The sequence below is a fragment of the Passer domesticus genome, chromosome 6, assembly GCF_036417665.1.
Source record: "Passer domesticus isolate bPasDom1 chromosome 6, bPasDom1.hap1, whole genome shotgun sequence".
NCBI lineage: Eukaryota > Metazoa > Chordata > Aves > Passeriformes > Passeridae > Passer > Passer domesticus.
In genome coordinates this window covers 22,883,860-22,908,594 of record NC_087479.1, presented here as the reverse complement: position 1 = coordinate 22,908,594, position 24,735 = coordinate 22,883,860, and the positions used below count along the sequence as shown (strand labels likewise).

General features: G+C 40.1%; 1 protein-coding gene across 2 annotated transcripts in view; it reads left to right on the top strand.

Moving 5' to 3' along the window:
- TTLL5 (tubulin tyrosine ligase like 5) overlaps window positions 1-16,149 on the top strand; it is a 123,452-nt gene extending 107,303 nt beyond the window's left edge. For both annotated transcript variants that reach the window (XM_064423803.1, XM_064423804.1), the window contains 2 exons: window positions 5,938-6,023; window positions 15,604-16,149. In XM_064423803.1, the coding sequence (XP_064279873.1) occupies window positions 5,938-6,023; window positions 15,604-15,644 (127 nt within the window). In that variant the 3' untranslated portion in view covers window positions 15,645-16,149. The remainder of the gene's footprint in view (window positions 1-5,937; window positions 6,024-15,603) is intronic.
- Window positions 16,150-24,735: the final 8,586 nt, after the last annotated feature.

The window sequence follows — 24,735 nt, the reverse complement described above, 5'->3', positions numbered from 1 at the left end:
TCTACAGCCAGAAGAGTTGTAAAGCTTTCACAGCAAGCTCCTGTGAGGTTTCCTGATTCTGTTTTCATTTCCTGTTTAAAGAGAGAAGTTTTAGTTTTAGGTTACTGATGAAAGACACCTCATGAAGATGCAGTCACTGTGTGTGAATCAAATCTGGAACTGCAAGGCATATTTAAGGAACTTGAATAGAACTACTTTGGGGAAGTTTGTGTATTTGCTGCCTGTACTGTTGCTATCTTAAGAGATAGCACATAGAGTTAATCCCCCAAAACTATTTAAAAAGAAAACAAGATGTTAGTAAATTTTGTCAGCTCAGCAAATGCTGATGTGAGCACCAGGTCTGGCAGGTATGCTCTGGTGTCTTTGCTATCTGATTTCTTTCATGTTGGGTGGCTCTTGTTAGTACAGGTGACAGGCTGTGTCAGTGGGTTTCTCTGCTGGGCAGCAGGGATGTGTATTTGAAGATGCCGGTGTGCTGTGCTCACTTCTTGGCAAAGGAAATGTTTATCCTTGTGAGATGGAATTGCAGCTCCTTGGACAGACTTTACTTTGCTGCATTTTTGTGGTTTCTGCTCTGTGACAGGCAGGAGTGTGGGAAAACCGGAAAAAGTTCAGCACCAAAAATGCACAGAAGGGGGAAAAAAAGCAAAAGATTCCTTCAGAATTTCAGAAAACTAATCCAAGTATTGAAGGCTGCAAGGAGCCGCTCCGGAAATATTTTCCAAGTTGCCTTTCAGTCTCCAGCACAAGGCTCCAAACCCATTCTTGCCATTCATGGGATCTTGCAGTAACATTTTTTCACTTACATGGAAAACAACAGTGCCTAGCTGTATTTCCAGCACACTGAGAGCTGGTCGTTTAAAAACTGCTATGTCTCAGACTAATTTAATCCATTCATTGTTGTCAGGAAAAGACCAGATACACATCTGCAGGGGAGAGTGAATGGAGAAAGGCCTCTGTGTCAAAGGAACATGGACTGGAGGAGAAAAAGATGTCTTGCATGGTTTAGCCTGTTTTCTACAGTCCCTGATAATTTGTACAGAGTATTTTCAGACTCATTGTGTAGTCTGCTTTCAAAAAAGTCCAGTGGTAGAAACTCTACTGTGTGCTCTAAAAATTTGTTTAAGAATTTAGACAGCCTTTTAATCACCTAGTTTCTCCTGATGTGCTGAATTTTTCTTTCGAATTCTTTTCTGAATTTTTCCTTTGTTTCAGCCTGTTGTACCTTGTTCCTCCTTCCTGAACCCTAAACACTTTCTCATGTAAATACTTTCCATCTTTTGAATATTCTTTTACTTCTTGGAGTAACCTAACTTTGCTTAGACTTGTTGAGGTTTTGTTAACCTCAGATAGTAGTTCTACTTGCCAAGTCCTTAATTGTCTTGAATTTACTGTATTTTCTTCAGTTTGTCAGAGTGCTTGGGTTGTGGCCCCCAAAATTGTACTTTCCCAGTGAGACTACTGTGTCCTTAGGTTATGACATGGCAAATATCCCTCTCCATAACATCTTTTTGGCTGCTTCATTTGTCTCTCAGGTCACTTTTGATTTGCTGCCTTCTTTCACTCTCTAATACTTCTTGGCTGTTTTTCTGATATCTTTCCTCAAAGGGGATCTCAGGGCTACGTATTATTTACATGAGACTCACTGAAACTAATCCCATTCTGTTGTTAGAGCTCTCATGTCTCTTTCTCCCCCCATATATTTCAGTAAGCCAGACCTTATTTCTGTTTGCTCTTGCACTGCCTGGCTTTTGTTTGACATCCTAATAAAGATCTTTTTGAAGTTGTTTCTAGAATTTCTCCAGAGACAGGACTGTGATGACAAAACTAAAATCAACTTTGTCTCTTTGACCTATCTCCTCCTTGCATGCATTATCGATTCTTTCCCAGCCAGCACACGTGGCTTCCAGAAAAGGAAGAAACAAGTAGAAAACTCAACTACAAACAGAATGAGATGCTAAAGATGAACAATACAGACTAATTCAAAAACTGTCTAGTAACTTGGACACTTTCCTGGTTGAAACATAAAGGAAAAAAGTAATGGAGCAGCCAGACAATTCAGTTTTGTCTTTTCAGTTCCTGGCTTCTCTTGTTTTTGTAGAAGGTGGTAGGTTGACTTTATAATGGATTGTGTCCAAAGCAGACTCCTTGCTTAAACTAACAGAGTGGAAAACTGGGGCCCATATTAAGGTGTGGAAAAAGACTAACTGGGAGAAATGATTTAGTATGCAGCTCTTTGCTGAAATATAGTGCCATAAAATGGTCTCACAGGGCCCCACAGTTTTGATCAAAGGTGCTTGTATCACTAATAGATATATTTTTGAACAGCTAACACAACAAGCTCTTTTTTCTTTCCCAGAGTCAGACTGGGTCTTTCCCACTGCTCATGTTGCCACTGCATATTGACAGGTAGTGGTTCTGTGAACCATGAAGAGACCTGCTGATATTTTGAGATAGAGATGACAGATACAGTATTTATAAGCAATGAAATGAAGCAGATGTTTCCTGGAAGCAGTATTTGGTGTATAGTGTCTTCACATTACAGATGACAGCATGCAAAGTAGAAAAATATATTAGATCAACTGTTCAGAAGAGTGAACTGGTGGTAGATGAAAAATCTTTCTGCTTTTAGGAATGCCTAAGTCATAATAAATACACATTTCTGTGCTATCATTCACAAAGTAACTTCTCAGAAACCTTCTTCTGTGACAGTGTCAAGAAGAGTAAGGCTTTGAACAATGTGTGAACAGAACCATCAGTCAAAGAAAACATCTCAGAAAAATTATCTGTCAATATTAGGCCAGTGTATATAAGGAGAGGAAATGCTAGGTAGGGAAAAGGAGCATATTGTTCAAAACGTTATCAGAGAGAGACCAAGATCATCAAGTTTACCAGCAGTAGACTGGACCATTACAAACTGTTGGGGATATTGATCAGCATGGCATAATTTCTTGTACTGAACATCTCTCTGTAAATGTCATAACTCTATTCAGGAAGCCTTTTGAAATAAATATTTCTTTCAAGTTCTACCACCACAGAACAAAAATCTTTCTACCATGTTCTCTTTTGTTGTATGTGGTGCCAGCAGTAGAAGAGCCAAAGTTCTTCTTTATTGTAACTAGTACAGAAATAGGGTAGAAGGGGATCCATTTCTCTAGGGTTCAGGAAATCTGTCCCAGAGTGGGGAGGAGTTCTGACTGCAGTTGGACACAGAAGTAGCCAGCTTTTGTAGGATCCACTGGCCAAGCCTAGCAAATGTGCCAAAAGCAGATGATGATCACAGAGTGAGGCCCTGTAAAACACTATGGCTCTGTTTTGTATCCTGTCTTGCCCATGTGTGAAGTGTCTTTAGTGAGCCAGGTACATCACACACAGAAACTGAGTGCCCACTGATAAGAGGACAGGCAGCAACACATCTAACAGTCACTGGAACCCCTTTGGCTGTTTTGCTACTGCTGTACTGCAGCACACTTGTTTTTTCAGCTCCCGAATATCTGGGTTAATCAGGCTGCGTGACCCTTAGACATTTTTGGCAGTAAAAGCAGTGCATCTGAGAGACATGCCTTGATTTAACACCCTGACACAGCTGGGCTCACTAGACCTGTAGCTCGTAGCCCTTGGCTAGGCTCAGGTCATACACACAGATACACGTGCAGGGGTACCCCATCCAAGAACAACAAAGAGGACCAAGCTTCCCTGGCTCTGGGTCTTTACATCTGCTGCTGTCCTCTGGTCAAATTGGGATTTTTGTGATGTGAATGTGGTAGTGTCAGATCTCTCTGGTTCCACTGGCCCTTTAGATGCATCTGTAGCATCCCAGAAAGAAGTTGTTAAAACAAAGGTGTGCAAAATTCAGTCAAAAATATTTATCTTTCACCTGTGGAATGGAATTTGCAGTATAAGGCTGGGCAGCTGAATGCTAGTCTAGTACCTAAATTAAGGAAGCCAGTATCAGTTTTGAGGAGGAGTTAGCCATATAGGAGATAAAAAAGAGCAATGACAGATATTTAAATGGAGGGCACAGTTGGGATTGTTTTTGTTAGTATTGAATAAGCGATGGAGAACATAACAACGGCTTGCACTGGAGAAGTGGAAGCAAAAACAATGGAGACATTGACAGTAGGAAACTGAGAAAAAGCAGTAGGATTTCAGTTTAAGCAATGGATATGTTCTGGCATTGAAGCTTTCATCAGGACAGCATAGAGAGTATGAGGAAGAGGTCTTGGCATGGTGGGAGATCCTAGGAGCAGAGCTGAGAATGAGCTCTCAGAATGAGGTGACTGCTGAAACTGCTAGAATCAAGGTACCCAATGGTGTGGGTAGGCAGAGAAGAAGGCAAGTCTGTAGAGATAAAGGAATTCTCTGAACAATAAGGTAGAAGAGTGACTGTTTCCTGTTTTGCTTTTTTAATGTTGTACTTGCTGGTATTCATGATTAGTTTTTCAGCTACTAGTCTTGCATTCCACTTACAGAAGGGTGAGCTGAATTTGGCTGTCAGTTTAGCTGTGTAAACAAAGTGGACAAGCTAATTATGAGCATGGAACCTCTATGTAAGAAGCATAAAGATCCATCTAGATTCTCAGCTTCCAGAAGGACCATGCAATATCAGCAAAAAAACCCCCATAAGTACAGATCCAAAATTCTCTCCAAGAGACAATAAACACAGAAACAGGCACCTCATTTGACAATAGCATTTCCAGTTAAGACCGACTGAAAGTAAGGGATTGCGGTATGCAAATGTATCTGCATCCCTCTTCCTTCATGTGTAGACTGAAAGTCATTTCCTTGGAATCCAGCTGAAATAAAATGCAGGAGTTCCCTCTGTCCTTTTAGCTGTCAGAAACACCTGGATTTCTGGCAGTTTTCTGACCTTGAAATCTGGAAGCAAAAGGTTTCAGATAAAACCATAGAAACTGCATGTGTTTAAACGGTGAATTACTATTTAAACAGTGAGTAACAGTCAGTTAGTTGTCAGGGCATCCCATGGGGATTGGAGATCATGATGCTCTTCGGGGGAAGAGCTGACAGGAACTGTAACACTGCAGAGCTAAAAGAGTGAAGAAGGACTCTGGCAGAGATGAGTGTACATGCAGAAAATCTGTAGTGATTGGAAATGAGTTGGGCCAGAAGGAAGAACAGCAAGGAGGAATAAGGGAGGAGCGGACAAACCAGGAATAAAAGGATAGTTGTATAGATTTTTAAGGACGGCATAGATGCTTGCAGCTGTATAGCTTGTCCTTCTCTTGTGAGTAGACCCAATTTTTCTGTAGGAGTACATGGTCTCAGTTTGTAATGAATCTTTCTGAGTCAAAGTGCAGTTGTAGTTTACAGAGTATAGTTTTGCTGTAACTCAAGTGCTGAGACCAATGCAGAAGGATTTGCATAAGGTATCTGCTTGAGGAATGGCACTGGATTACTGAAAATTAGATGCATCCCATGTGTCTCAGTTTGCAAGATAAGTGAGAAATCTTGACTAAATGAGCTCTCTCTGCTGAGACAAGATGCAAAGACTTAACTCTTGAATGTAGTATGTTTTGACAGCATGTGCATTTCTGTGCAACAGTTGCTTAATCTCTTTAATTCAAATCATTGGACTAAGATGACCATAGCATTGCTAGTTGCAATGTATGTTGGTGGTCCAGAACAATTTACTATCTTCTTTATACTCCAGAATCAGCTTCCAAGGCGTATGAGACAATTAAGTGTTTTAGTCACATTGAAATTTCCCTGGTGGCTTGAGTGTTCATTTGTCTTGCTCTGCTTTTTGGAGTCAGTTGCTGTCACTGCATTTTTCATACCACGTTCAGGCACAGCTTCATGGTTACAGTCCCAGTGAGATTATGTAAATTAGGGGAGTTTTCATTTTTTTGTTTGAGGCTTCTATTCTTCCTTACTATATCACTTGCCTCTGTCTAATTTAATGGTTTTACCTCTTAGGTTGACCTCCACTGAAAAGCAACTGAATGGATTCCAGAACAGCCTTCACAATGCTGCACCCTGTGAGCCAGGGACATATTCCACAGGTGAGTGACAGTGCCAGAGACCGTGAAAGTGGGGATGGGTGTGCTGGGATGCTTTCATCTTTTTTCAAGAACTGCAGGGGAAAAAACTTATCAGCAGGAAGAAACACAGCTGCCTCCTCTACATGTAGTGGCTCCTAGGTAACAGTCTGTGTTCAGCTGTGCAGGGAATTTATACCTCCTGGGATTAAAAAGACTAACCAGAAGGGAGCATAGGCTGAGGTTTTTAGAGTTGGAAAACCCCCTTAAAATATGGCTGGGGAGGGAAAAAAACACCTTGGCTCAAGTGGTTCCTTTTTGCTTTAGACTTTGGCTCAAGATGCTCTCTTGTTTAAGCTTGGCCCGTAATAAAGGACCAGGACATTCTTTACATTTTTCTTTGGTCTTGCAAAAAAGCTCTTAGTGCAGATGCAGAAAGACATAGCTGAGACTTGTGAATCAGCTGCATAGTGAAGTCAAGTAGTAAATGTGAAAGCATCTGATAGAAAATCACTGAGAGTTACAGAATTAAATCTTCATCTTTCCCTAGTGGCTAATTAATTCAGACAGGTTTATCTGCTGATAAGTTCTGAGCAAATGAAGATCCAATCATTTATGCAGACCTACTGACAGGTAGAGCATAGTCTTGTAAACCCATACTATCTGTGGCTCACAGTAATTTGTGATAGTGTAATGGAATATGTGGAGACATTATGTTGCAGAATGCTTTGAAAAATTATGTTTCTGCTCTTCTGTTTTGAAATGGAACTGTGCAAACATGACTTAAGTGTCACTAATGCAGTGATCTCTGTGTTTTCAGAGGCTGAAAGAAAAGTTTGTGGAGGGGTTCATCTCTTGGATATTAATCTCTGAAACTTAAAATATGACATTTCCTTTATTTATGTCAGTGATTTTTTTGCTGATCCTCTACCACAAACATTCAGCTAATGCACTTAACATACAGTTCCAAACTGCCTCCCACACTTTACCACCTGCCAAAAACTCCAGTTTTCCTACCAGAAATTTTATAGGGTGAATGGCCACAGTCAATATAAAACACCCTATGGTACACTGGAACATGACAGTGTACTCTGGCATATAGTGGGATTATCAAAGCAAATAAAATTATGTCAACCCTCTATTATGTGTATAGCTAAATCAAAAGTTTTGGTCTACTGTATAGTGCAATTTAAGTTTTTACTACAGTATATAAAGCAAGGTTAGAGATAAATTTAAAAGTAAATGTAAAAATGAAGTTCTCAATATATTGACAAAACTGATTTGTTGAATGGACTTACAAGAAGGCATGCTGGATTCTGCCTTCTTTTTCACATTTTCAAGAGTACTGTTACAGTTGCCACCCTGTAATTTTCACCTTTCCAGGAGAATCTCTTCATCTCCTCTGGATACTGTTGTTATGTTGTGTCCATGATAACTGTAGGTAGCATTTTGCTATCCTTCCCCATTTCTGTGAATACCTGCACAGTGCATGCATGAAGATGGATGATAATATGAATGATGGTATGCAACAGCCAGAGCTGGAGCAATAATAGAGGCTAGATAACAACTGTGAAGCTCAGGAGTCACTCCTCTGTGAATAATTGTAATCCAGTGAGAATTGAGAACTTCAGCTCATGTTTCCTTTTGTAGAACTGGTCTAGCTGCATTGTGCTAAACTACCCTCTCTGAAGCTGAAACAAAGGGTTAGCCTGCTGTTTAACTAAGAGGATCAGGGTGTAGGTAAAGCCCAGGTTTGGCTAGGGCTAGGCTAGTAGAACCATGGTGGGTGGGTCATTCAAAGCTTTCATGCTGCTAAGAGAGGTCCATAGTTCCAAGAACAGTGTTAAATATTGCCATGATTAAACTAACTAGAGCAAAATGTTTCTTTGAAACTGGGGAATGATATTTTCTTCAGCTTTGCACCAAGCTACTGGTATGTGTCAGAGGCTGTTGTGCCCAGTTTGTGTCTCAGAAACTACTTTGCAGTAGTAGTCCTTGCTGCAGGAACAGCTGTTTTTCTTCTTCACTCTCTCCATTGATTGCTTACACTAGGGCCCCAATTTCCCCTCAGCAGCAGTTTACTTGGGGTTACTGTTTCACATGTATTTAGTATCTTAGATACCGACTGGAGGGGTTGGACACACAAGTCATAAAGCAAATCACAGAATAAACTGCAAGCATTTAAAGATGGAAGGCTGTGAAAAGCTGCAGATACAAAAGAGGAACCAGGCAGAACCGCTGTATAAACACATACACACAGATGTTGAGAAATGTCTGAGAAGCTTGAATAGGCCTTCTCCTCTAACAGCCTATCTGAGAACAGTTACGGGGCTCTGTGAAGAACCATAAAGGTGTCATAAGTGATCTTACCTTGAGCCAGGATGTTGCTGAGAAGAGAGAGTCAGGCAGTATGGAAACTTTTAACTAGACTGTCCAGAAGACAGTTGACTAGTGGTTAGTGCTGCAGCTGTAAAATAGCAGTTATAGACACTAATGTGCAGTGGGTTCAGGCTCCTGAGAACAGATCTTTTGAAATAAAAGGGAAAATAAAAGTCACCATTTCTGCAAGGTAGCTCAGGATTCTGAAACAAACCACCACTACAATAAAAGTAGCCTTATCCTCATTTCACAGAGAGGCAGAAGTTGTGGGAGCTGTCACTGGTGTAATGAGAGGGAAGGCAAAGAGCCTTATGACTCTATACAGCCAGGAATCTAAATTTGTAAGATAGCAGATGGGGGTTATTTGTAGTGTCTGAAGAGACAGGTTCTTAGCAAAATTTGTGGAAGTTTAGCAGGATTTATTCTAATAAAGAAATACTAAGAATTACTAGCTCTAGGGAACATTTAAATTGCTTGTGACCTGAGTTTTCACTGAACACCCAGCTACTTTCAGTGGGTTACTGAAAATAGAGCCATTATCACATTGCTTTTTTTGTTTTGTGTTACTTTGAGGGTCCCTCAGCATGATTGTTTCCCTTTTTGTGGAATTCAGCATTTTAGTTAGTATTATTGAAACAGGGTGATTTTGAATTAAGGAACCAGTTCTCTTTTCAAAAAGTCTTCTTCAGAGTATAGCTTGCTGAGTAACAGCTAAGTACTGTGGTTGGTTGTTCAGGTCCAGGTTGTCTTTAGGAGGCTGTGCTTGGTATATGGAGGCTGTGCTTGAGTTCAAATGATGGTCAGGTTGGTCATTTTTGTTTTACTATATATTTTAAGAATATAAGGTGTATGGAGACATTTTGCCATGTTTTGCTGGTTTATTCTCCTTTCCTCTCAAGTGGCATTAGATAAATAGTATGTGAGTTTGTTTTCTCCATAAAGTGAAGGTCTAGGAAAAAAAGTCATTTTCCACCAGAATTTAGCTTTTGAACAAGCTGGCAAGAAATATCAAGGATTTTTTTGTAGTTATGTGTTGATCTCAAAATTAGAAATTATTTCTATTGATTATTCTTCATTTTTGAAAATGCTAACACAAAGGAGGTTTTGGGGAGACCAGAGGATGAAGAGCACTTTATGAAAATATAACAGCATAGTCCCAAGCAGCTTCTCTGTTCGTGAATTGGACTCTTGTCTCCAAGAGTCTGGAGATAAGAACAATCTTGAAAGTATAGTTAACCCCTCGGTGCATCTGTAGAGTAGATACTCAAGTTGATTTTATTTGGTTTGCTTTGATATGCAAAGGTTAACAGCAACTGTTGAGTTGCTGTATGAATGATACCTGTGTTCTTTAGGCTTTTATCCTTCATTTGCTGCCAGCTTCTTTAGAGTTTGTGACATTTTTATTTTAGAAGCTTCAGAAGCTCTGGGGTTCTGTTTTGCTATAACAAAAACATAATGTACTGATAAACTATATAATTACAAATATGAATCATTAAAGCTGTGCAAGACTGATGGCTCCAAACTTGACAGGACCTTCATCTTTCCATAATCAGACTGATTAACAGTAATGCAGTTTTATTGTGCTGATGTTTATATTACCAGGGTCCACATAACTCTTCCACTGTGTCTGCTGAGAGGAAAATACAAGCATAAGAATTAGAGGAGGTCAAAATTAATAATAAGCATTTCAAGTTTAACAGTGAAGACTGCTAATTCATGCAAAGTCTTGGATCTCTGCCTAGTCTGGTTGAAAACATGAGTCTAATTTATTTGTATTTTAGTTCTCTGGAGAATACTTGATGCAGAAAGTGAGTGTCAAAACTCAAGTCTGAAACTAGGATGAAACTTCTTGAGCTAGTTGGAATAGAATTGATTTTATTTCCCATGATTCTCAGTTCTGTAGTTGTGCTTAGTTGCAGGGTCATGAACAGTTGTCTGTTTATTTTAGACATTCACCTGCCCCTGTATCTGCATGATGCCAAGTCCACAAAGTATGCAACTCTTTGAAATAAAGTGTGTTATCATCTGTAAGGGCTTGAAACTGCATCCTGAACTGCAAAGAGACTAGAAGAATATGGGGATTAATAAAATGGCTTGGATCTAATCCATGTAGAAGACAAGCTGCTATTCTTAATTTTCTAGTGATATCCTCCTTTAGGCTAAGGTGGAGAGCAATGTCTGAAAGTCATCCAAATATGATGGGTGTGTAAACAGTGTGGTCCAGTATGGAGCAATGAATGGAGCCTGCTTGTAAACTAGCAACACTAATGAGCACTTTTGTACTCACTCTTCTCACCATCTAGCACGCCTCAGATTTTTTTCACTTTACAGAAAAGCTACAATTTCTGAAGTTTTTTATATTTCTGAAGTTTTTTATATCCAAGATTATTGTATGGACCTTCAAAACAAGGTCATATTGTTATAGGTCTTGTTATTGGAGACCTGAAATTAGAGTTTGCATTGGAGGTGCTAAGTCTTGACTGGCTGTTGCTTACCCACAGCTTGAACATAGTTCTTGAAATGCAGCCTCTTTAGATTCCTTTAGCAGGTATGCAAATGTACAAGCTTCTAAATTGTCCTGGTCCAGGAAAAAAAAAAAAAAAAGGCAAGTAAACACAGCAGGCATATAAACAAGACACATACAATTACTTAATATTTTTGCTGTATCTAAACAAACAAAAAAACGTGTGGAATTTGGAGATTCTTTTATCAACAAGAATGTCTCAACTCTCTTGGAGCCTAAAGGGTGGGGATGGGATGTAATATGTACTGTTACCACTGTGCATGGCCTGTGTCAGTCTTCCAGCCATTTGTTACAGTGGAGTGGAATTCCCAGCTGCCCAGCCTTGTCCAGACTTCCTCAGCTTCTGCCAGGTTCCCTGCAGCCTTGGAAAGCAGTAGATTGTTGAACACCAATGTGTTTATTTTTATGTTGTTACCACATTCCCAGGAGGAACCTTGACTATGATTTCAGCTGGTCTCACCACACTGTCCAAATCCTTCATCAGGAGCAGCTGGGAATAGAAATCACTCAGGTTTCTCCACAGCACATTGCTGGTACACTTCCTTCTTCTCAGTAATCCTGTTAATTCCAGTCTTCATTTGCCACCCTCATGGTTCTCTGTGTTGTTGCTGTGACTGACTGCACAAATGGTCTTCAGTTCAAAAGATGACCTTCAAATGGGCACCTCAAGTAACCTCTGCCTCAGACTGCTTTGAAGACCCAGGCACAAGGTATCTTATGACACAAAAGAGCAACTTTTGATGTCACCTCGTTACTTATCCTCGTCCCGGAATGGAGTGGTGATGAGCTCTTGCACATAATCCTTTCAGAGCCACCTGTCTGGCTGAGAAGCTCTGGGTGGATCATTGAAGAGGGAGCTCCTGTGTGATATCCAGCACTTTGCATCAAACTTTTCTGGTGCAGTCTCTCGCCCTGCATATAGCCTTTGTTAACAGCAGTTCTGTCAGTATCTCTGTAATGCTGTCTCCATGCAGAGAAAGGATCATTGAGAAACAGAACTAGTCTCTTTTATCATACTTTGGAAAGCTGGGCTTGACTTGAATCCTACTATTGTGCCTCCCTTTTTGGGAGGGCAAAGAATCAGTTACAATGGAGGATATTTAGTTGCACATTTGTTCTTATCTTCCTAAAGCCATTGTTTTTTTATGCATCACAAAAACATCCTGAGTAATTTCTCTCTTACCTTACTGACTTCCACAGTTTTATAAGGAGAGCACACAGGAAGGGGTAAAAATAATTTCACTGCCGTCTTTAGTTGTTCAATCAGTCCCAGCTCAGATAATGACACACAAGCCTCTAGTATCAGATGGGCCTGAAGGGAAAGGAGAATGGTAAAGAGGCTTTTGGAAGGGCAGCGAACTATTGTCTTATGACTAACAATGAGCAAATATTGATGTTTCAAATCGGCACCTTTAAAATAGATACAAGTTATCAACAGGACATGACTGTGTTAGAGTTCTGAGAAAAGTGTATGTAAGTCTCATTAAGTCTCAGCCAGAAGCAGCATTCCAGGCCCTTCTCAGATGATATTATCCAACTCAGGCATCGCCTCTCAGATAGAACTGAGGGTCAGTGTTCAGTTCTGATCATCAGAAATTACATTTATTCCTTAACTTGTGAGAGCAACCTGCCTCTCACAGCTTTACTCAAACTTTTGCCTTTCTTTTGTGAAAGGAAGGAGCTTTTTCCTGTTGCCGCTGATCTCATGCCACTGAAAGGACATTCCACATCTCAGGACTCTTCCTGAGAAAGCAGGAGAAAATGGAAGGAACAGTCTTTACAGTCAGCTAACCTGTCTAAGAGCAAGAACTCAGCTTGAATTTTAGGAGCCTCCACTTCTGACTAACTCAGGAGCAGGATAAGTGATGACTGCAGGCAGTTGGCATTTTTGCCTGACGGGAAGCTTGGGCATTGCTTGTTCTCAGTAGTGAGGCGATGGCGAACTGCCTGTGTTTCCTTGCTGTGTTGGAAATGTCATTCAATATCAGGTGTGCAAAGACACAGGAGAGGTTATATAATATTTTGGCTGCTTCTGTCTCACATCTGGTCCTTTGGCATTAAGTTACCTATAGAGGGAATGACTTTGCCCATCCAAATTGGATTTTGTTTTAATCTGGCATTGTTTTACTAAGGCTAAAAATAGAAGCCACAATGCGTGTGAATAGGCTAAAACGTGTATCTGAAGTTATGAAATGAAATGTGGGGAAGAGCCAGAGAAGAGGGAGCTACAGTGAACCAGGGAGTAGAGAGGTGAATAGGAGAAATCAGAAAGAAGGCTGTCAAGTACAGAAGGACATTAGCAGTTGGGATGAGAGTGTGGTAAGTGTCTTTAACATGGGGAGCAGGAAGGCTCATGCTGACTTCCACTGCTATTTTTCTACTTGTCAGTGAGTCTGCTCGCTGCTTTTTTATGCAGGAAGACTTCTCTGGAATACAGCTGTATATACTGTTCGTGGCATACGCATCACACTCCCCATCCCCCAAGAAAATTTTCATGATTTGGAACTTCTGCTTTCCCTTGCCTGCCTGGTCCAACAAGTCAGGTTGAAATTGTGCCCAAAATATGGGGGGAGGGAAGGGTGGCTTTCTGTTTGTTGTCAGCTGTCCTGGCTTGCTAGTGTCAGTCACCCATGGATATAAATAAACCCCATTTATTTATTGCCTTTCTTAGTTATACTATATATTATCAAGAGAATGCTGAGCATCATTCTAAGATCAGAAATTCACTCTGGGATTAAAAAAAGCTGAATTTCTAGGATAAATTTCTAGCTTTTCAGGGAGAAAGAAAGTTCCTGCTTTCAACACTAGATTCAGGAGACTTCAATAAAACTTTCTGCAGGTAAGATGAAACAGTCCAAACTAGCTGTAAAAAATATTAGCATGGGCTCCTGACCCAGTACTGTCATCTAGCCTTGTGCTTGTTTCTGTCTTCTTCCTGCAGCTTGGAAGCACAGTAGATTAGGTGCCAGTTTGTGAACAAAGCTATGTACATCTGTGCTGGGAGTCTATGTGGCAGTGAATTTTAGTGTGCAGATATCTCTTAAATGACTTCATGCAACTCCTTTGATTTTCTTGTGACTCAGAATCATATCCATAAAAGGGAGATAATCCTTTTCTTCCCACTGTGACTGTTCTGAGTTTTTGAGGTGCAGTCATGGGTGACATAATAGTGTGTAAACATGTGGACAGACATATGGGCAGATACTTTGACACCTCATGGCAGGCAGAGAATAAAGGAGGCTCATGCTGTTGTAGGTGGTGATTCACTGCAATGACTCTCTATCACTGGAGAGAATCAACCCTTAATGCTGGCTTCTGTCAGCAGTGAGCTTTTTTTCTGTTCCCACTACTCAACCAGAACCTCCATCTACTCAAATGCAAGGAGATGGAATGCTCACCAGTAGCTTTGAAATTATAAAACTTCAGAGCATTATATACATTCATATTTATGAAACTAATGAATTGTCAGTGAGCTCCACTCTTGGTAGGAACATACATATTTACTTGCAGACATAGGAATGTCCCTCTCTGTGCCGAGCCCTCAGGGTACAAGAATGTACAAGAACTCAAGGAAAGTGATTTTAACTCAGTTTGTGAGAAAAGACAACTGTGTTATGCATTTCTGTAGGAATAGGACGGGTCAAACATCTTCAAAACAGGAAAATGGAGTTGAAGTTGGCTGCCTTCTCTCATGTGCCTTTGTTTCCTTAATTTCAGCATATTGCCAAGGAATACGTTTCTGGACTGGTATCCCATCTTAATGCACATGGTTGACAGTTTAGCTCCTAATTCAGTTTTCAAACTTTCTGTGTGGTGACATAGCTGGCAATTCCACTTTCTAAACATCTTTCCAGATCCTCTGTGCTCTGTGATGTTTGGCTGTATGCTGGACTTTCAAGGAGAGTGAGTGTATTTTCTTTAAATATAGTGATATTTTTAATAAACATCTCTCAACAAATGTCACTCATGTTTAGGAGCAAGCTGATGTGCCAAATACACAGGACAAGCTTTACCTACTAGATTAGCTGTAAAATGCAAGCTGTCCAAAATAAACTTGGTACATTTCTAAGTGTTTTGGTTTTTTCTTTTTAAAGGGCTGTCTAAGGATGTTTAAGTAAAAGAAGTGAAGATGACATTGACATTTTCCCATAATGTGCCTAAATAGTCAAATGCTGCAATATGTAGAAGTCAGAACTGTATCTGCATAATACTTGGGCGGGGCAGGGGGGGTGAAATTCCATATTCCCAATGTGTTTCTTTTTAAAGATCAACCTTTCACACCCCTAGCTCTCCTGCAGCAAGGTCCTCAGCATGTGTTGGAGTGGGGAAGTAGACTCCCATGCAAGCAAATGAGTAAAAGACCCAAAGAAAGAGATAAAGTATATTGCTATGGGAGAAAGATTTAGAGGAGGGTGCATGTGGAGAGATGAGTCACATGAGTCAGAAGCAAGAGTGAAGAAGGTATTCTGGTGCTTGAAAGGAATACCAGAAGTACTTTTTCACACAGTAGCTTACTAAGTTAGGTTTTGTTATACTGGTCTGTGATCTCATCTGTTGTGGCAGAGAGGTTGTGTGATAGGAACACCCAGGTTTCTGATGATGGCTGAGATTTGCAGAGCAGTGCATCAGTTTTCCCCGCAAAACAGTCCTCCATGATTGCTCAAAATCTTTGAGTAAAAAAATTTTGGTTTTTTTTCCCAGCTTCTGCTCGCAGAGAAGGGTTGACTCAGAACTCCAGGTGAGGAATCCCAAGAGTTCCTTCAAGTATGGGACAAAGGAAGAAGCAGCAGCAGTGACTTCACACCATCACATTCCCGTATCAGGCAAAAAGGAGAGAAGAGGAGGCCTTGGTGAGAGAACAACCCACTGAAAAGGGTATCTAAACATCTGTGAAAGCAGATTGTGGTGATACACCTGCAAGCCGAGATGAATGAATGCTTCTGAGAGCTGCTGAGTCTTTATCCCTTCCTTCCATTTCTTGCTGATCACTAACTGTGAGATCTTTCTGTAAGACAAAAGATCTTTACTGCAGCTGTTCTTCCTAAAGTCCAGGTTTGAACATGAAGTCTAACTTGCTCAGCCATCCAGTCTGGTAATAGCCAAGATTCCACACTTTCATCACATGGCAACCATCACCAGAGAAAAACATTAGAACATGCAACTGGAGATGTCTGTGTTGGTTGCCATCTTGAATTTTGGCACACAGCCATAGAAATTAACAGTTTAAATAAAGTAATTTCATTTGTTTGTTTTGGTTATCATTTCAGTTATTAATTCACACACCCAAAATATTTGCTCTTATTATACTGGACAGGATTTTAAAGCTGTCTTTGTTTCACTGTAGGATACTTGTATTCTGTGTGGTTTATTTCTGTATTTTGATTTCTGTTTGTTTAGACTTTGTAAACTTTTAAAATTGGCTGAAGTTTTCAGACCCAGGCTTGAACCCTAAGGCCCAGGTGGCTCTTATCAGTTGCAATAGTGTCTTGGTGAAGCACTCCAGTTAAAATTTGCCTAATGTTGTGAAAATTAGTTTGCTTGTGTTAGAAAACAATGTCAGCAGCTGGAAATTGTATTGGAGAGAAGATCCATCTATCCTTAAAATGAACAGGAAGCAGCTTCAGCTCTGGCTCTTTGTTGGTGCCAAGTTAAAGAAAATTTAGTATTTTGCAACTTCTGCCTTGTCCAACAGCAGGGGTGTGATTGATAGTTCTCAAAGGTAAAAAATGTTCTATTGCTTGTATCAGAGTCTTCAGAGATTGGATTCGACATTCTGTTTGATCTCTCTTCTTAATCCACTTTCCCCTGTCTTTTGTAGTTTGTATCGTCAGTGTTAAGGGATCATTCAAATATGTTGACAAGTAGATAGTGATCAACCCAAAGGACTGACAAAAGAAACTGTATCAGAGAGGGAAGGTGTTTTCTCTTGAAATTATTATGTTCATGTTCACTCTTGAATTCCACATATTTTCTGTCACTCAAGACCAGACAAATTGTGAGAAGGTTAAAGAATTATGTTCATATCTTATTAGTTTCACCATCACTCACTTCAGGCATGAATTAATAGGACAGAACATGCATTTTTCTATTTCTGGTACACGCACACATATGACACACTGAACACTTGTCTGAAGCGCAGCTCTCTGATACAGCTGTTCCCTTCCTTAGCTTATCTTTCATTTCCATTAAACAGTCATGATCACATCCACTTTCTTCACACTTTTGTTGGCTCATGATTAGTGAAAGTGTAGTTGAGAAGTTGTTACTTCAGACTTGTGTACATTCTTAGCAGCTGTGGGCTTCAAGACCTTAGGTCTGTCTTCTCACAGCCTACTCTGCTATGCATGGTATTGGCTGTTGCCTCCAGCTCAGTCAGAGGGACTATTTCCATGTAAGATTGAGCTTCAGTAAATAATTCCATTCCTTTCTTCTTCCCAAGGGATCTGAGTTATCCTTATTCCACTGGGTGTTATGTACAGGATTGAGTAGCTGTAGGATAGACATCCTTATGGACCTCTCATCTCTGCTTTTGTTTTCTAGTTTGTTTGTTCAGGTTATTACAGCCAATACTGAAAATCGTAGAGAGGTTTGTAGGATAAAGATTTAGTTAGCTCAGGAAAGGTGATTGTCTTATAGGAATCATTGTCAGAAGCAACAGTCTTGCATCTTTGTCAAGAAAATTACCAATTAGTGCTGGCTTATTATGAACACAGGTGAATTGTGTTGTCAGCTTTGCCAATTTCACACCTACTCATTTTGGGACAATGATTTGAACTTGGTTACAGACATTTTTCCTGAACTTCTTTGTATTGCATGTTACATGTAGCCACCCCCCACATCTGTAACTGTGATTACTTGGTAGCAGTATATTAAATATCCTGTCTCTGAGATTTTTTAAATATTCAGGAAAATAGACAGTGCAGTCTAACACCCTTATTTTGAAGGGGTGAATTTTGTCAGGAGCAGTGAGGACTTGAATCCTTTTGCCTGAGAAAATTTTTATCCTGCTTCCGACAAAAATAAACAGCCCAGGAGTATCAAGACTGGTCCTTTACCTGAAGCCAAGCACCTAGACCATGAATTTCTATTTATTCTCAGGATGTGCTCAGCCAGAGCATCAAATGACATAGCAGTATTCCTTTGTCTTGAGCATCTGCTGATCCCATCTCTGAATACAAATGCTGATACACTGGGAACATGTGCAATAGAGAATCAGGAACAAATTCTGCAATTCCTGGCTTATTTTTTCCACCCCATGTATTCTTCAGCCTGGAGTCCATATGTCTTTGTGCATGGTGGGTGCTGTGCACTGAAGAGTAACATGTGTTTTGTCTCTTAGCAGCTCTGCTACCTCCATGTCTGTCCCTTTCCATAAGCCTCTTAGTGCTGCAGTTAAGAGATTCACTGGTGAAGCATAGGAGTGTTTCCCACCCATCTTGGGAGAAAAAGCATTTTACAGGAAGTATTTTCTACTACAAGGGAGAGAAGTAGAATAGTAAACCGTTTTGGATATATAATAGTTGCACAAGGGGAGTAGAGTTACGTGTTCCTCACGTGTGGTTTATTTTTTCTCTGTATTCATCAATGGTTCCATCAGAAGTGTCCTTCACTGCAAGACAATTACTGAAAGTCCCAGCAATCATTCAGAATCTCAGTGGTGACAGTGAATAATGTAATCAAAGTATCCCCCTCTTCTGTGATCTTTGTATCACTTCTAAATTACAGAGCCTTTTCTAGTGACAGAGAATCAGGTTTGTTAGGCTTGAAAGCAGTAATGTGCACATCAGAGTCCTGGAGGCTGAGCTAATGAAGAGTTCATACAGCAATTCTGCTCTGTTTTAGGTGATGAGAATATCGTGACAAAAATTAAGGGCAGAGTTGTTAAATTCTCTCTTTTCCAGAAGAGCTGACTTGTCCTCTATACGTGAAGTATCAAGTTTCCTTTTCACATGTTTTATCTTGACCTTTAAAACAGCCTCACAAGGCTTGTGAGTGCCATCAATGGGACATCATGTTGTGACCCTAGACAAACCACTTAGTCTTGGATGCCATCAAGATGTACTGAAATATCGATTCTCAAGACCAGGTATGTTTTTGGTCAATTATGATTTCTTGGAAATGCTCCTCATTATGATGCCTGCAAAGTCAACAGGTGTATCTCTGATACTGGTTCCACATAGTGGAAGGAAGTTTTGGTATGGAGACCTTTGTTTACTAGTAGGAATCTCAGTGCTGTGCCTTTTCCTCATAACAGATACTCTCCATATGCATGGAGTTGAATGGCTGGCAGTGCTAGACCATTCTTCTTTACCTGAGGAGCTCATTGGTGTACAGGTGGCTTTACAGAACAGCCTTGGATTCTCAGCATGCATTCTCTAACACCTGTACCCTGTACCAATACAACACTTCCTGTAATTTTGGATTATTTGCTGTACCAAAAGTAGTCTGTCTCCCATTTTATTTTTTAAGATTTACTTGATGAAACTGCCTAAGACTTTTTACCTCAGTCAGTTCTCTATTTGCTGATAATCCTGGGCTCACTGTTTGAATCTGAATGGATTATTTGCTGGCGTATAAATAGTTGGATTTTTTTGGTTGCAGTTAAGTGGCTGATTGATCCTCTTCAAATGATTTCCTTTCTGAACATATTATTCTCATGGTTCTGTCATAAGTTTCTTCCAAAAGAAGCTTCTGAGCTTTACTTAAATCTGGGGCTGGGCTTTTTTTTCTTCTACACCCTCATGTTTCTAGAGCTGAGACATCTTTATTTACAGCAAACATCAGGAGAACCTTATTTACCTTTACAGAACTGAGATTGCTTATACCAAGAGCTTAACATTCATAGTTTTCTTCATGCAGAAAGTGGTTAATTGGAAAAGAGATGAGCACGGGGTATGTAAGGGAGAAGCTGAAAAAGGAGTAATAGTTCACAATCATGCCCACTAGAAGTAGGAGCATCAAATGAAACTAACAGATACAAGTTTCAAAGAAAAAAAATAAAGAAATTGGGGGGAGATAGCAACTTTTTTTCCTCAGTACATACTTGACCTGTGGAATTTCTTCTTACAAGATGTGAATACAAAAAAGAGTATGTGGTTTGAAAAGGCAAGTAGACAAATCCATGAAAAATTAATCTGTTAGGGCATATGAAATATTAAAACTGGAAACCAGGAAGTTTCTAAGACTTTTCAAATTACTATTCTGGGGAAGTCTCACAATGGGCTGTTCCAGTTTTTAACTTGTGCATCAGGCATGGGCTGTTGACTTCTGTCCAACAAGAGCTAGGCTAGGTGGTCTTGCAGTCCAACATTGTATGGGTTTTTTATTTTGACAGTTGCAGTACAGGCTACTAGAACAGCCAGGACAAAGCTACTTTCATGACAATGGCATGTTCCACCAAAATTCATCCTGTGGTCCTTGAGTTTTCTCAAGAAAAGTGTCTGTTGCTGACATATGCCAAGTTGTCACATGCAAATTATGTGTGCTTTCACCTGGCTGAGCACTATATATTGCAGAGGCTTTCAGAATGATGAAACTTTTAAAAACACATAAAGGACACCAAGATCCACCTCTAGACAAATTGGGATTTTAGAGGAAAGTAGGTTGCTGTATGGAAGTCATCCATAATATAATCCTTGTAAATGGTTAATGGTGTAAATATGGAAAAAAAACCTTTCCACTAAGTGAAACTTTTAAATTATCTTATTCATACACATTTTGCTTCTTGCCATCTTTGTTTTCTAAAGAGCTTGAGTTCAGAGCACCTTCAAGGTGAATGTGCACAACCACAGCATGTCTTAAGGAACCTGGTAACTTGTCCTTCCCACTTTAGAACACTGTTGTCCTTTTCCAAAGAATGAAGTTTCCCTGCTGACTTAGAGATGAGTAGTTAGGAAATGCAGACTGATCTCAAAATTGTTGGATTCTGAGTCTTCCTCTGCAGTTGTAATGCAAGAGGACAACTCCACTGAGCTGAAGGTGACAAGTAACACCAGTCTGCCCTGAGGAGTCTGCTCTATTAACTTACCAAAAAAGGATTTTATTGGCTCTCATTGAAAAGGAGTTTCCACTGCTGTTTTGAGTTAAAATAAAAGAATCACTGATCACTGTGGAGACCCTGGTATGAAGCCTTTGCCAGTGGTATTCAGTGAATCATAGTGGTTCCCAAGGGAAAAGACTATACTTTACAGGGCCTCTTCTCTCCAAGTCCACGCCTACAGTACAGACAGTGAGCTTGAGAAATCTTCTATTCTTTGAAAAGAAGTGGTTTCTTTATCTGACCTATCAGACAAATCAAATTTGCCTTGAAAAGACCAAATTGAATGCAGCTGTTAAGGATTTAGGGGCTGTTAAAGATGTGTCTTTTATTAACAAAATTTTTATCATTTGTTCGGGGCAGGTGAAAGAGGTGCTGTTATCTCTAAAAGCAATTTCAACACTGTATTTGACATTTTGCCTCCTGCTGTTCTGGGATGAGCAACAGAAGACAACTCCAGAACATGAATTCAATTTGGTGCCCCTGCAAGAATATTTTATAAAATCTTATTTCACCATAATTATAGTAATGGTAGTCTCCTTCCCTCACACAAAGGGGAGACAAGTTACAGTACTCAGTTATGTTCTAAAGTCATAAAATCTCCCCCAAAAATATTTTGGGGTTATTGAGCTGATCCCTATATCTTGAGTATTATCATGTCAAAAATCAGGAGGGAGTCTTTGAAAAGTTTCTGTACTGACAAGTCGAAATGCTTGACTGTCATCACTTCCTCATTCTACTATAAAGCTGTTTCTTTCTGAGTCTAGGGAAGAAAAATGGCAAGGGATTTTTTCCACGCTGTTTCCAGTAATTATTGTATAGGATTTACCTCATGGTTTTCATGTGGTTTTGCCTTATTTATATGATCTTCTGAAAAAGTTGTGCTGTGTCAGATATATTTAATAGAATATAGATATATTTAATATAATATATTTAGTACACCTAGGATGTCTTAATACACCATTCTTCAAGGTGCAGATGGAGACCTGTGAATCTGCTGTGAAGTTTTAGGCATCCCATGGGTGCCAGTATTTACATTACTAATGCTTCCAGTTGCATGATGCTTCCCCCATTCAATCTGGGCTTTTCTTCCTTCCTGAAAGTGTTTTCTCCACTATTTCTAAATCCAGAAATTCTGTGTGGAATTCACTTTGTCTGTGATATCAGTCTGGATTTTTTTTCGCTATACACAGACCTACAAAACTCATGTCTCCATATGCGTAGTAAAACTTTCTTTTGAAATTATCTAGGAATAAAATTTGGTGGCTCCTTCTGCCAAATTGTGGCCCAGGTCTTTTGAATGCAGGCAGGTAAAATTGACAAAAATGAAGACAATTTAAAATGTGTATTCAGCACTATGTAACTGCTGCCACACTTTGCTTTCCTGAGATTTTATTGCCATCTCTTTTATTTTGTTTCTCTTTGTTTGTTCTGTTTGGTTTTTTCCAGTTCTTCAGAGTAGCATGACAGAGCACTTAACATGGTAGTATCTAAATGAGATCTTCAGATCCTGAAGCATACTTAGAGATTTTTGTAGCAAGTCTCCTCTGAGGGGGCAGATGTCAAATTGTGTCATGCAAGGCAGCTTGTTGCAAGCTGGATGTCTTTCAGAGACTCTAGTTGTGAGTCAGACTGTCTGCTACTGCTTTCCTCTGCAAGTGGAGTTTCTTACAAATCCTTAAAAACAGTGGATTTCTCCCAAGCATCTAGTCAACCTGCAAGAGGATTTCAGCACTTCAAAAGGCCAAAATTTTGTTTCAAGAAAGGGCCAGAATATGGTTACTATGACATACCCCAGTCATTACACTACATGCATTGCACAAATCCTGTAAGATTTGCCCCTGGCTGCACAGCAAATCTTTGTTTTGTCTGCTTCCTGAAGAGGATAATAACTTAGGAGAAAAAATAAATCCTTCCTGAAAAACGTCAGGAAATATGGTTTGATATGATCCAGCTGGTTTCTTTCATCAAGTGATGTATATGGACTGGCCATGATATGTTATTAAACTACCTCATTTCTGAATCTGATGAGTGAATATCTAAACAGCTAGTGAGAACTGACTATGTGTTGGCAGACCAGAAAAAAGGAAGTCTGCTTTGATTTTTGCAACACACCTAATGCCTACATATTAACTTCTTTTTCCTGTATTGGCTTCATGTGGACAGCAATGAGGTATCTTCTTCCTTTTCTTCTGTCACACCTGAAGGCTGGGTTGCCATCCAGAGGGATCTGGATAAGCTCAAGAAGTGGGGCCATGGGAACCTCATGAGGTTTAACAAGGTCGAGTACAAGGTGCTGAACCTGGGTCAGGGCAACCCTGGTATCAACACAGGCTGGATGGACAGAATGGGAGCAGCCCTGCTGGGAAGGACTTGGGGGTGCTGCTGGATGAGAGGATGGACATGAGCCAGGTCTTGGAGCCCAGAGAGATAGTTTGTATCCTGGGCTGCATCCAGAGCAGTGTGGGCAGCAGGGCCAGGGAGGGGATTCCTCTGCTGGTGAGAGCCCACCTGCAGTGCTGTGTACAGCTCTGGGGTCCCCAGCAGGAACAGTAGGGAACTGTTGGAGCAAGTGCAGAGAAGGGAAACCAAGATGATCACAGGGATAGAGCACTTCTCCTTTGAAGACAGAGTGAGAGAATTGGGTTTGTTCAGCCTGGAAAAGAGATGGCTTAGGGGTGACCTAATTGGGGCCTTCCAGTACCTGAAGGGAGCCTACAAGACAAAAAGAGACTTTTTACAACATCATGTAGTGACAGGACAAGAAGGAAACTGAAAGAGTAACTTCAGATTAGATATTAGGAAGAACTTCTTTACTGTGAGTTTGTGAGACACTCAGGCTGCCCAGGGCAAACATGGATGCTGGAACCCTGGGGATATTCAAGGCCAGGCTAGATGAAGCTCTGAGCAACACAGTCTAACAGGTGTCCCTGTCCATTGTAGGCAATTGAAACCACATTAGCTTTAAGGTTCCTTCCAACCCAAACCATTCTATGATCTTTCCTAGTCAACTAGGAATAAGAGGCAAAGAATAGCACCCTTTACAAAGATCACAATTCTCCTGAAAGAGGGAGAAATAAGTATTTGTCTTCAAAAGGTACCACTCAGTATTGCTTGGTTTAAGTTAACAACAGCAGCATAAAACAGCCTAGGGGACAGAATTTCTGCCTGGAAGCTGTTCACTGAGTTTGCAGGATGTGGGAAACCAATAATGGGGAGGAGGAGGGGAGGAATGGTTTGCCATAAACCACAGCTGTAAAGAAACCACTATACCATTAGATAGAAAGGTCCTTATCCCTAAGTGTATTTTTCATTAAATCATAGGCCAGTCATAGAAAGGGCTCAGCTGCATGGTTGAATGCCTTCAGACCATCTCTGTATCTTTCTAAGAAACCTAGCCCTACATAAGGGTGTTATAAAGCAGCCAAGTAACTGCAATCTTTAATCTTGGAAAATGGTCTTTCCTGGAAACACACTGTGACATCCAAAGTGCTGTACCATCTTCTTTCTGTAATTATGGGCATAAGTGGCATCTCAAATGCATTACTGTCATTTAGAAAATTACAACCATTAATTAACAGTTTTCATTTGCTGTATTTCTTGTTGATATACCAGAATTCATTTCTAAGACAATCTATTTCATAATGAGTAAATTGTCTTATCTTCTGTGTTGACTTGTTGCATGATAAAGGATCTTGCATTGGTATCTGAAGCCACTCTTCAAGACAGGATAAGAGACAGTGAGCTTTGTTGTTTCCATCTGTCACTTCTGGAACTGCATAAGAAATTAACCAGGA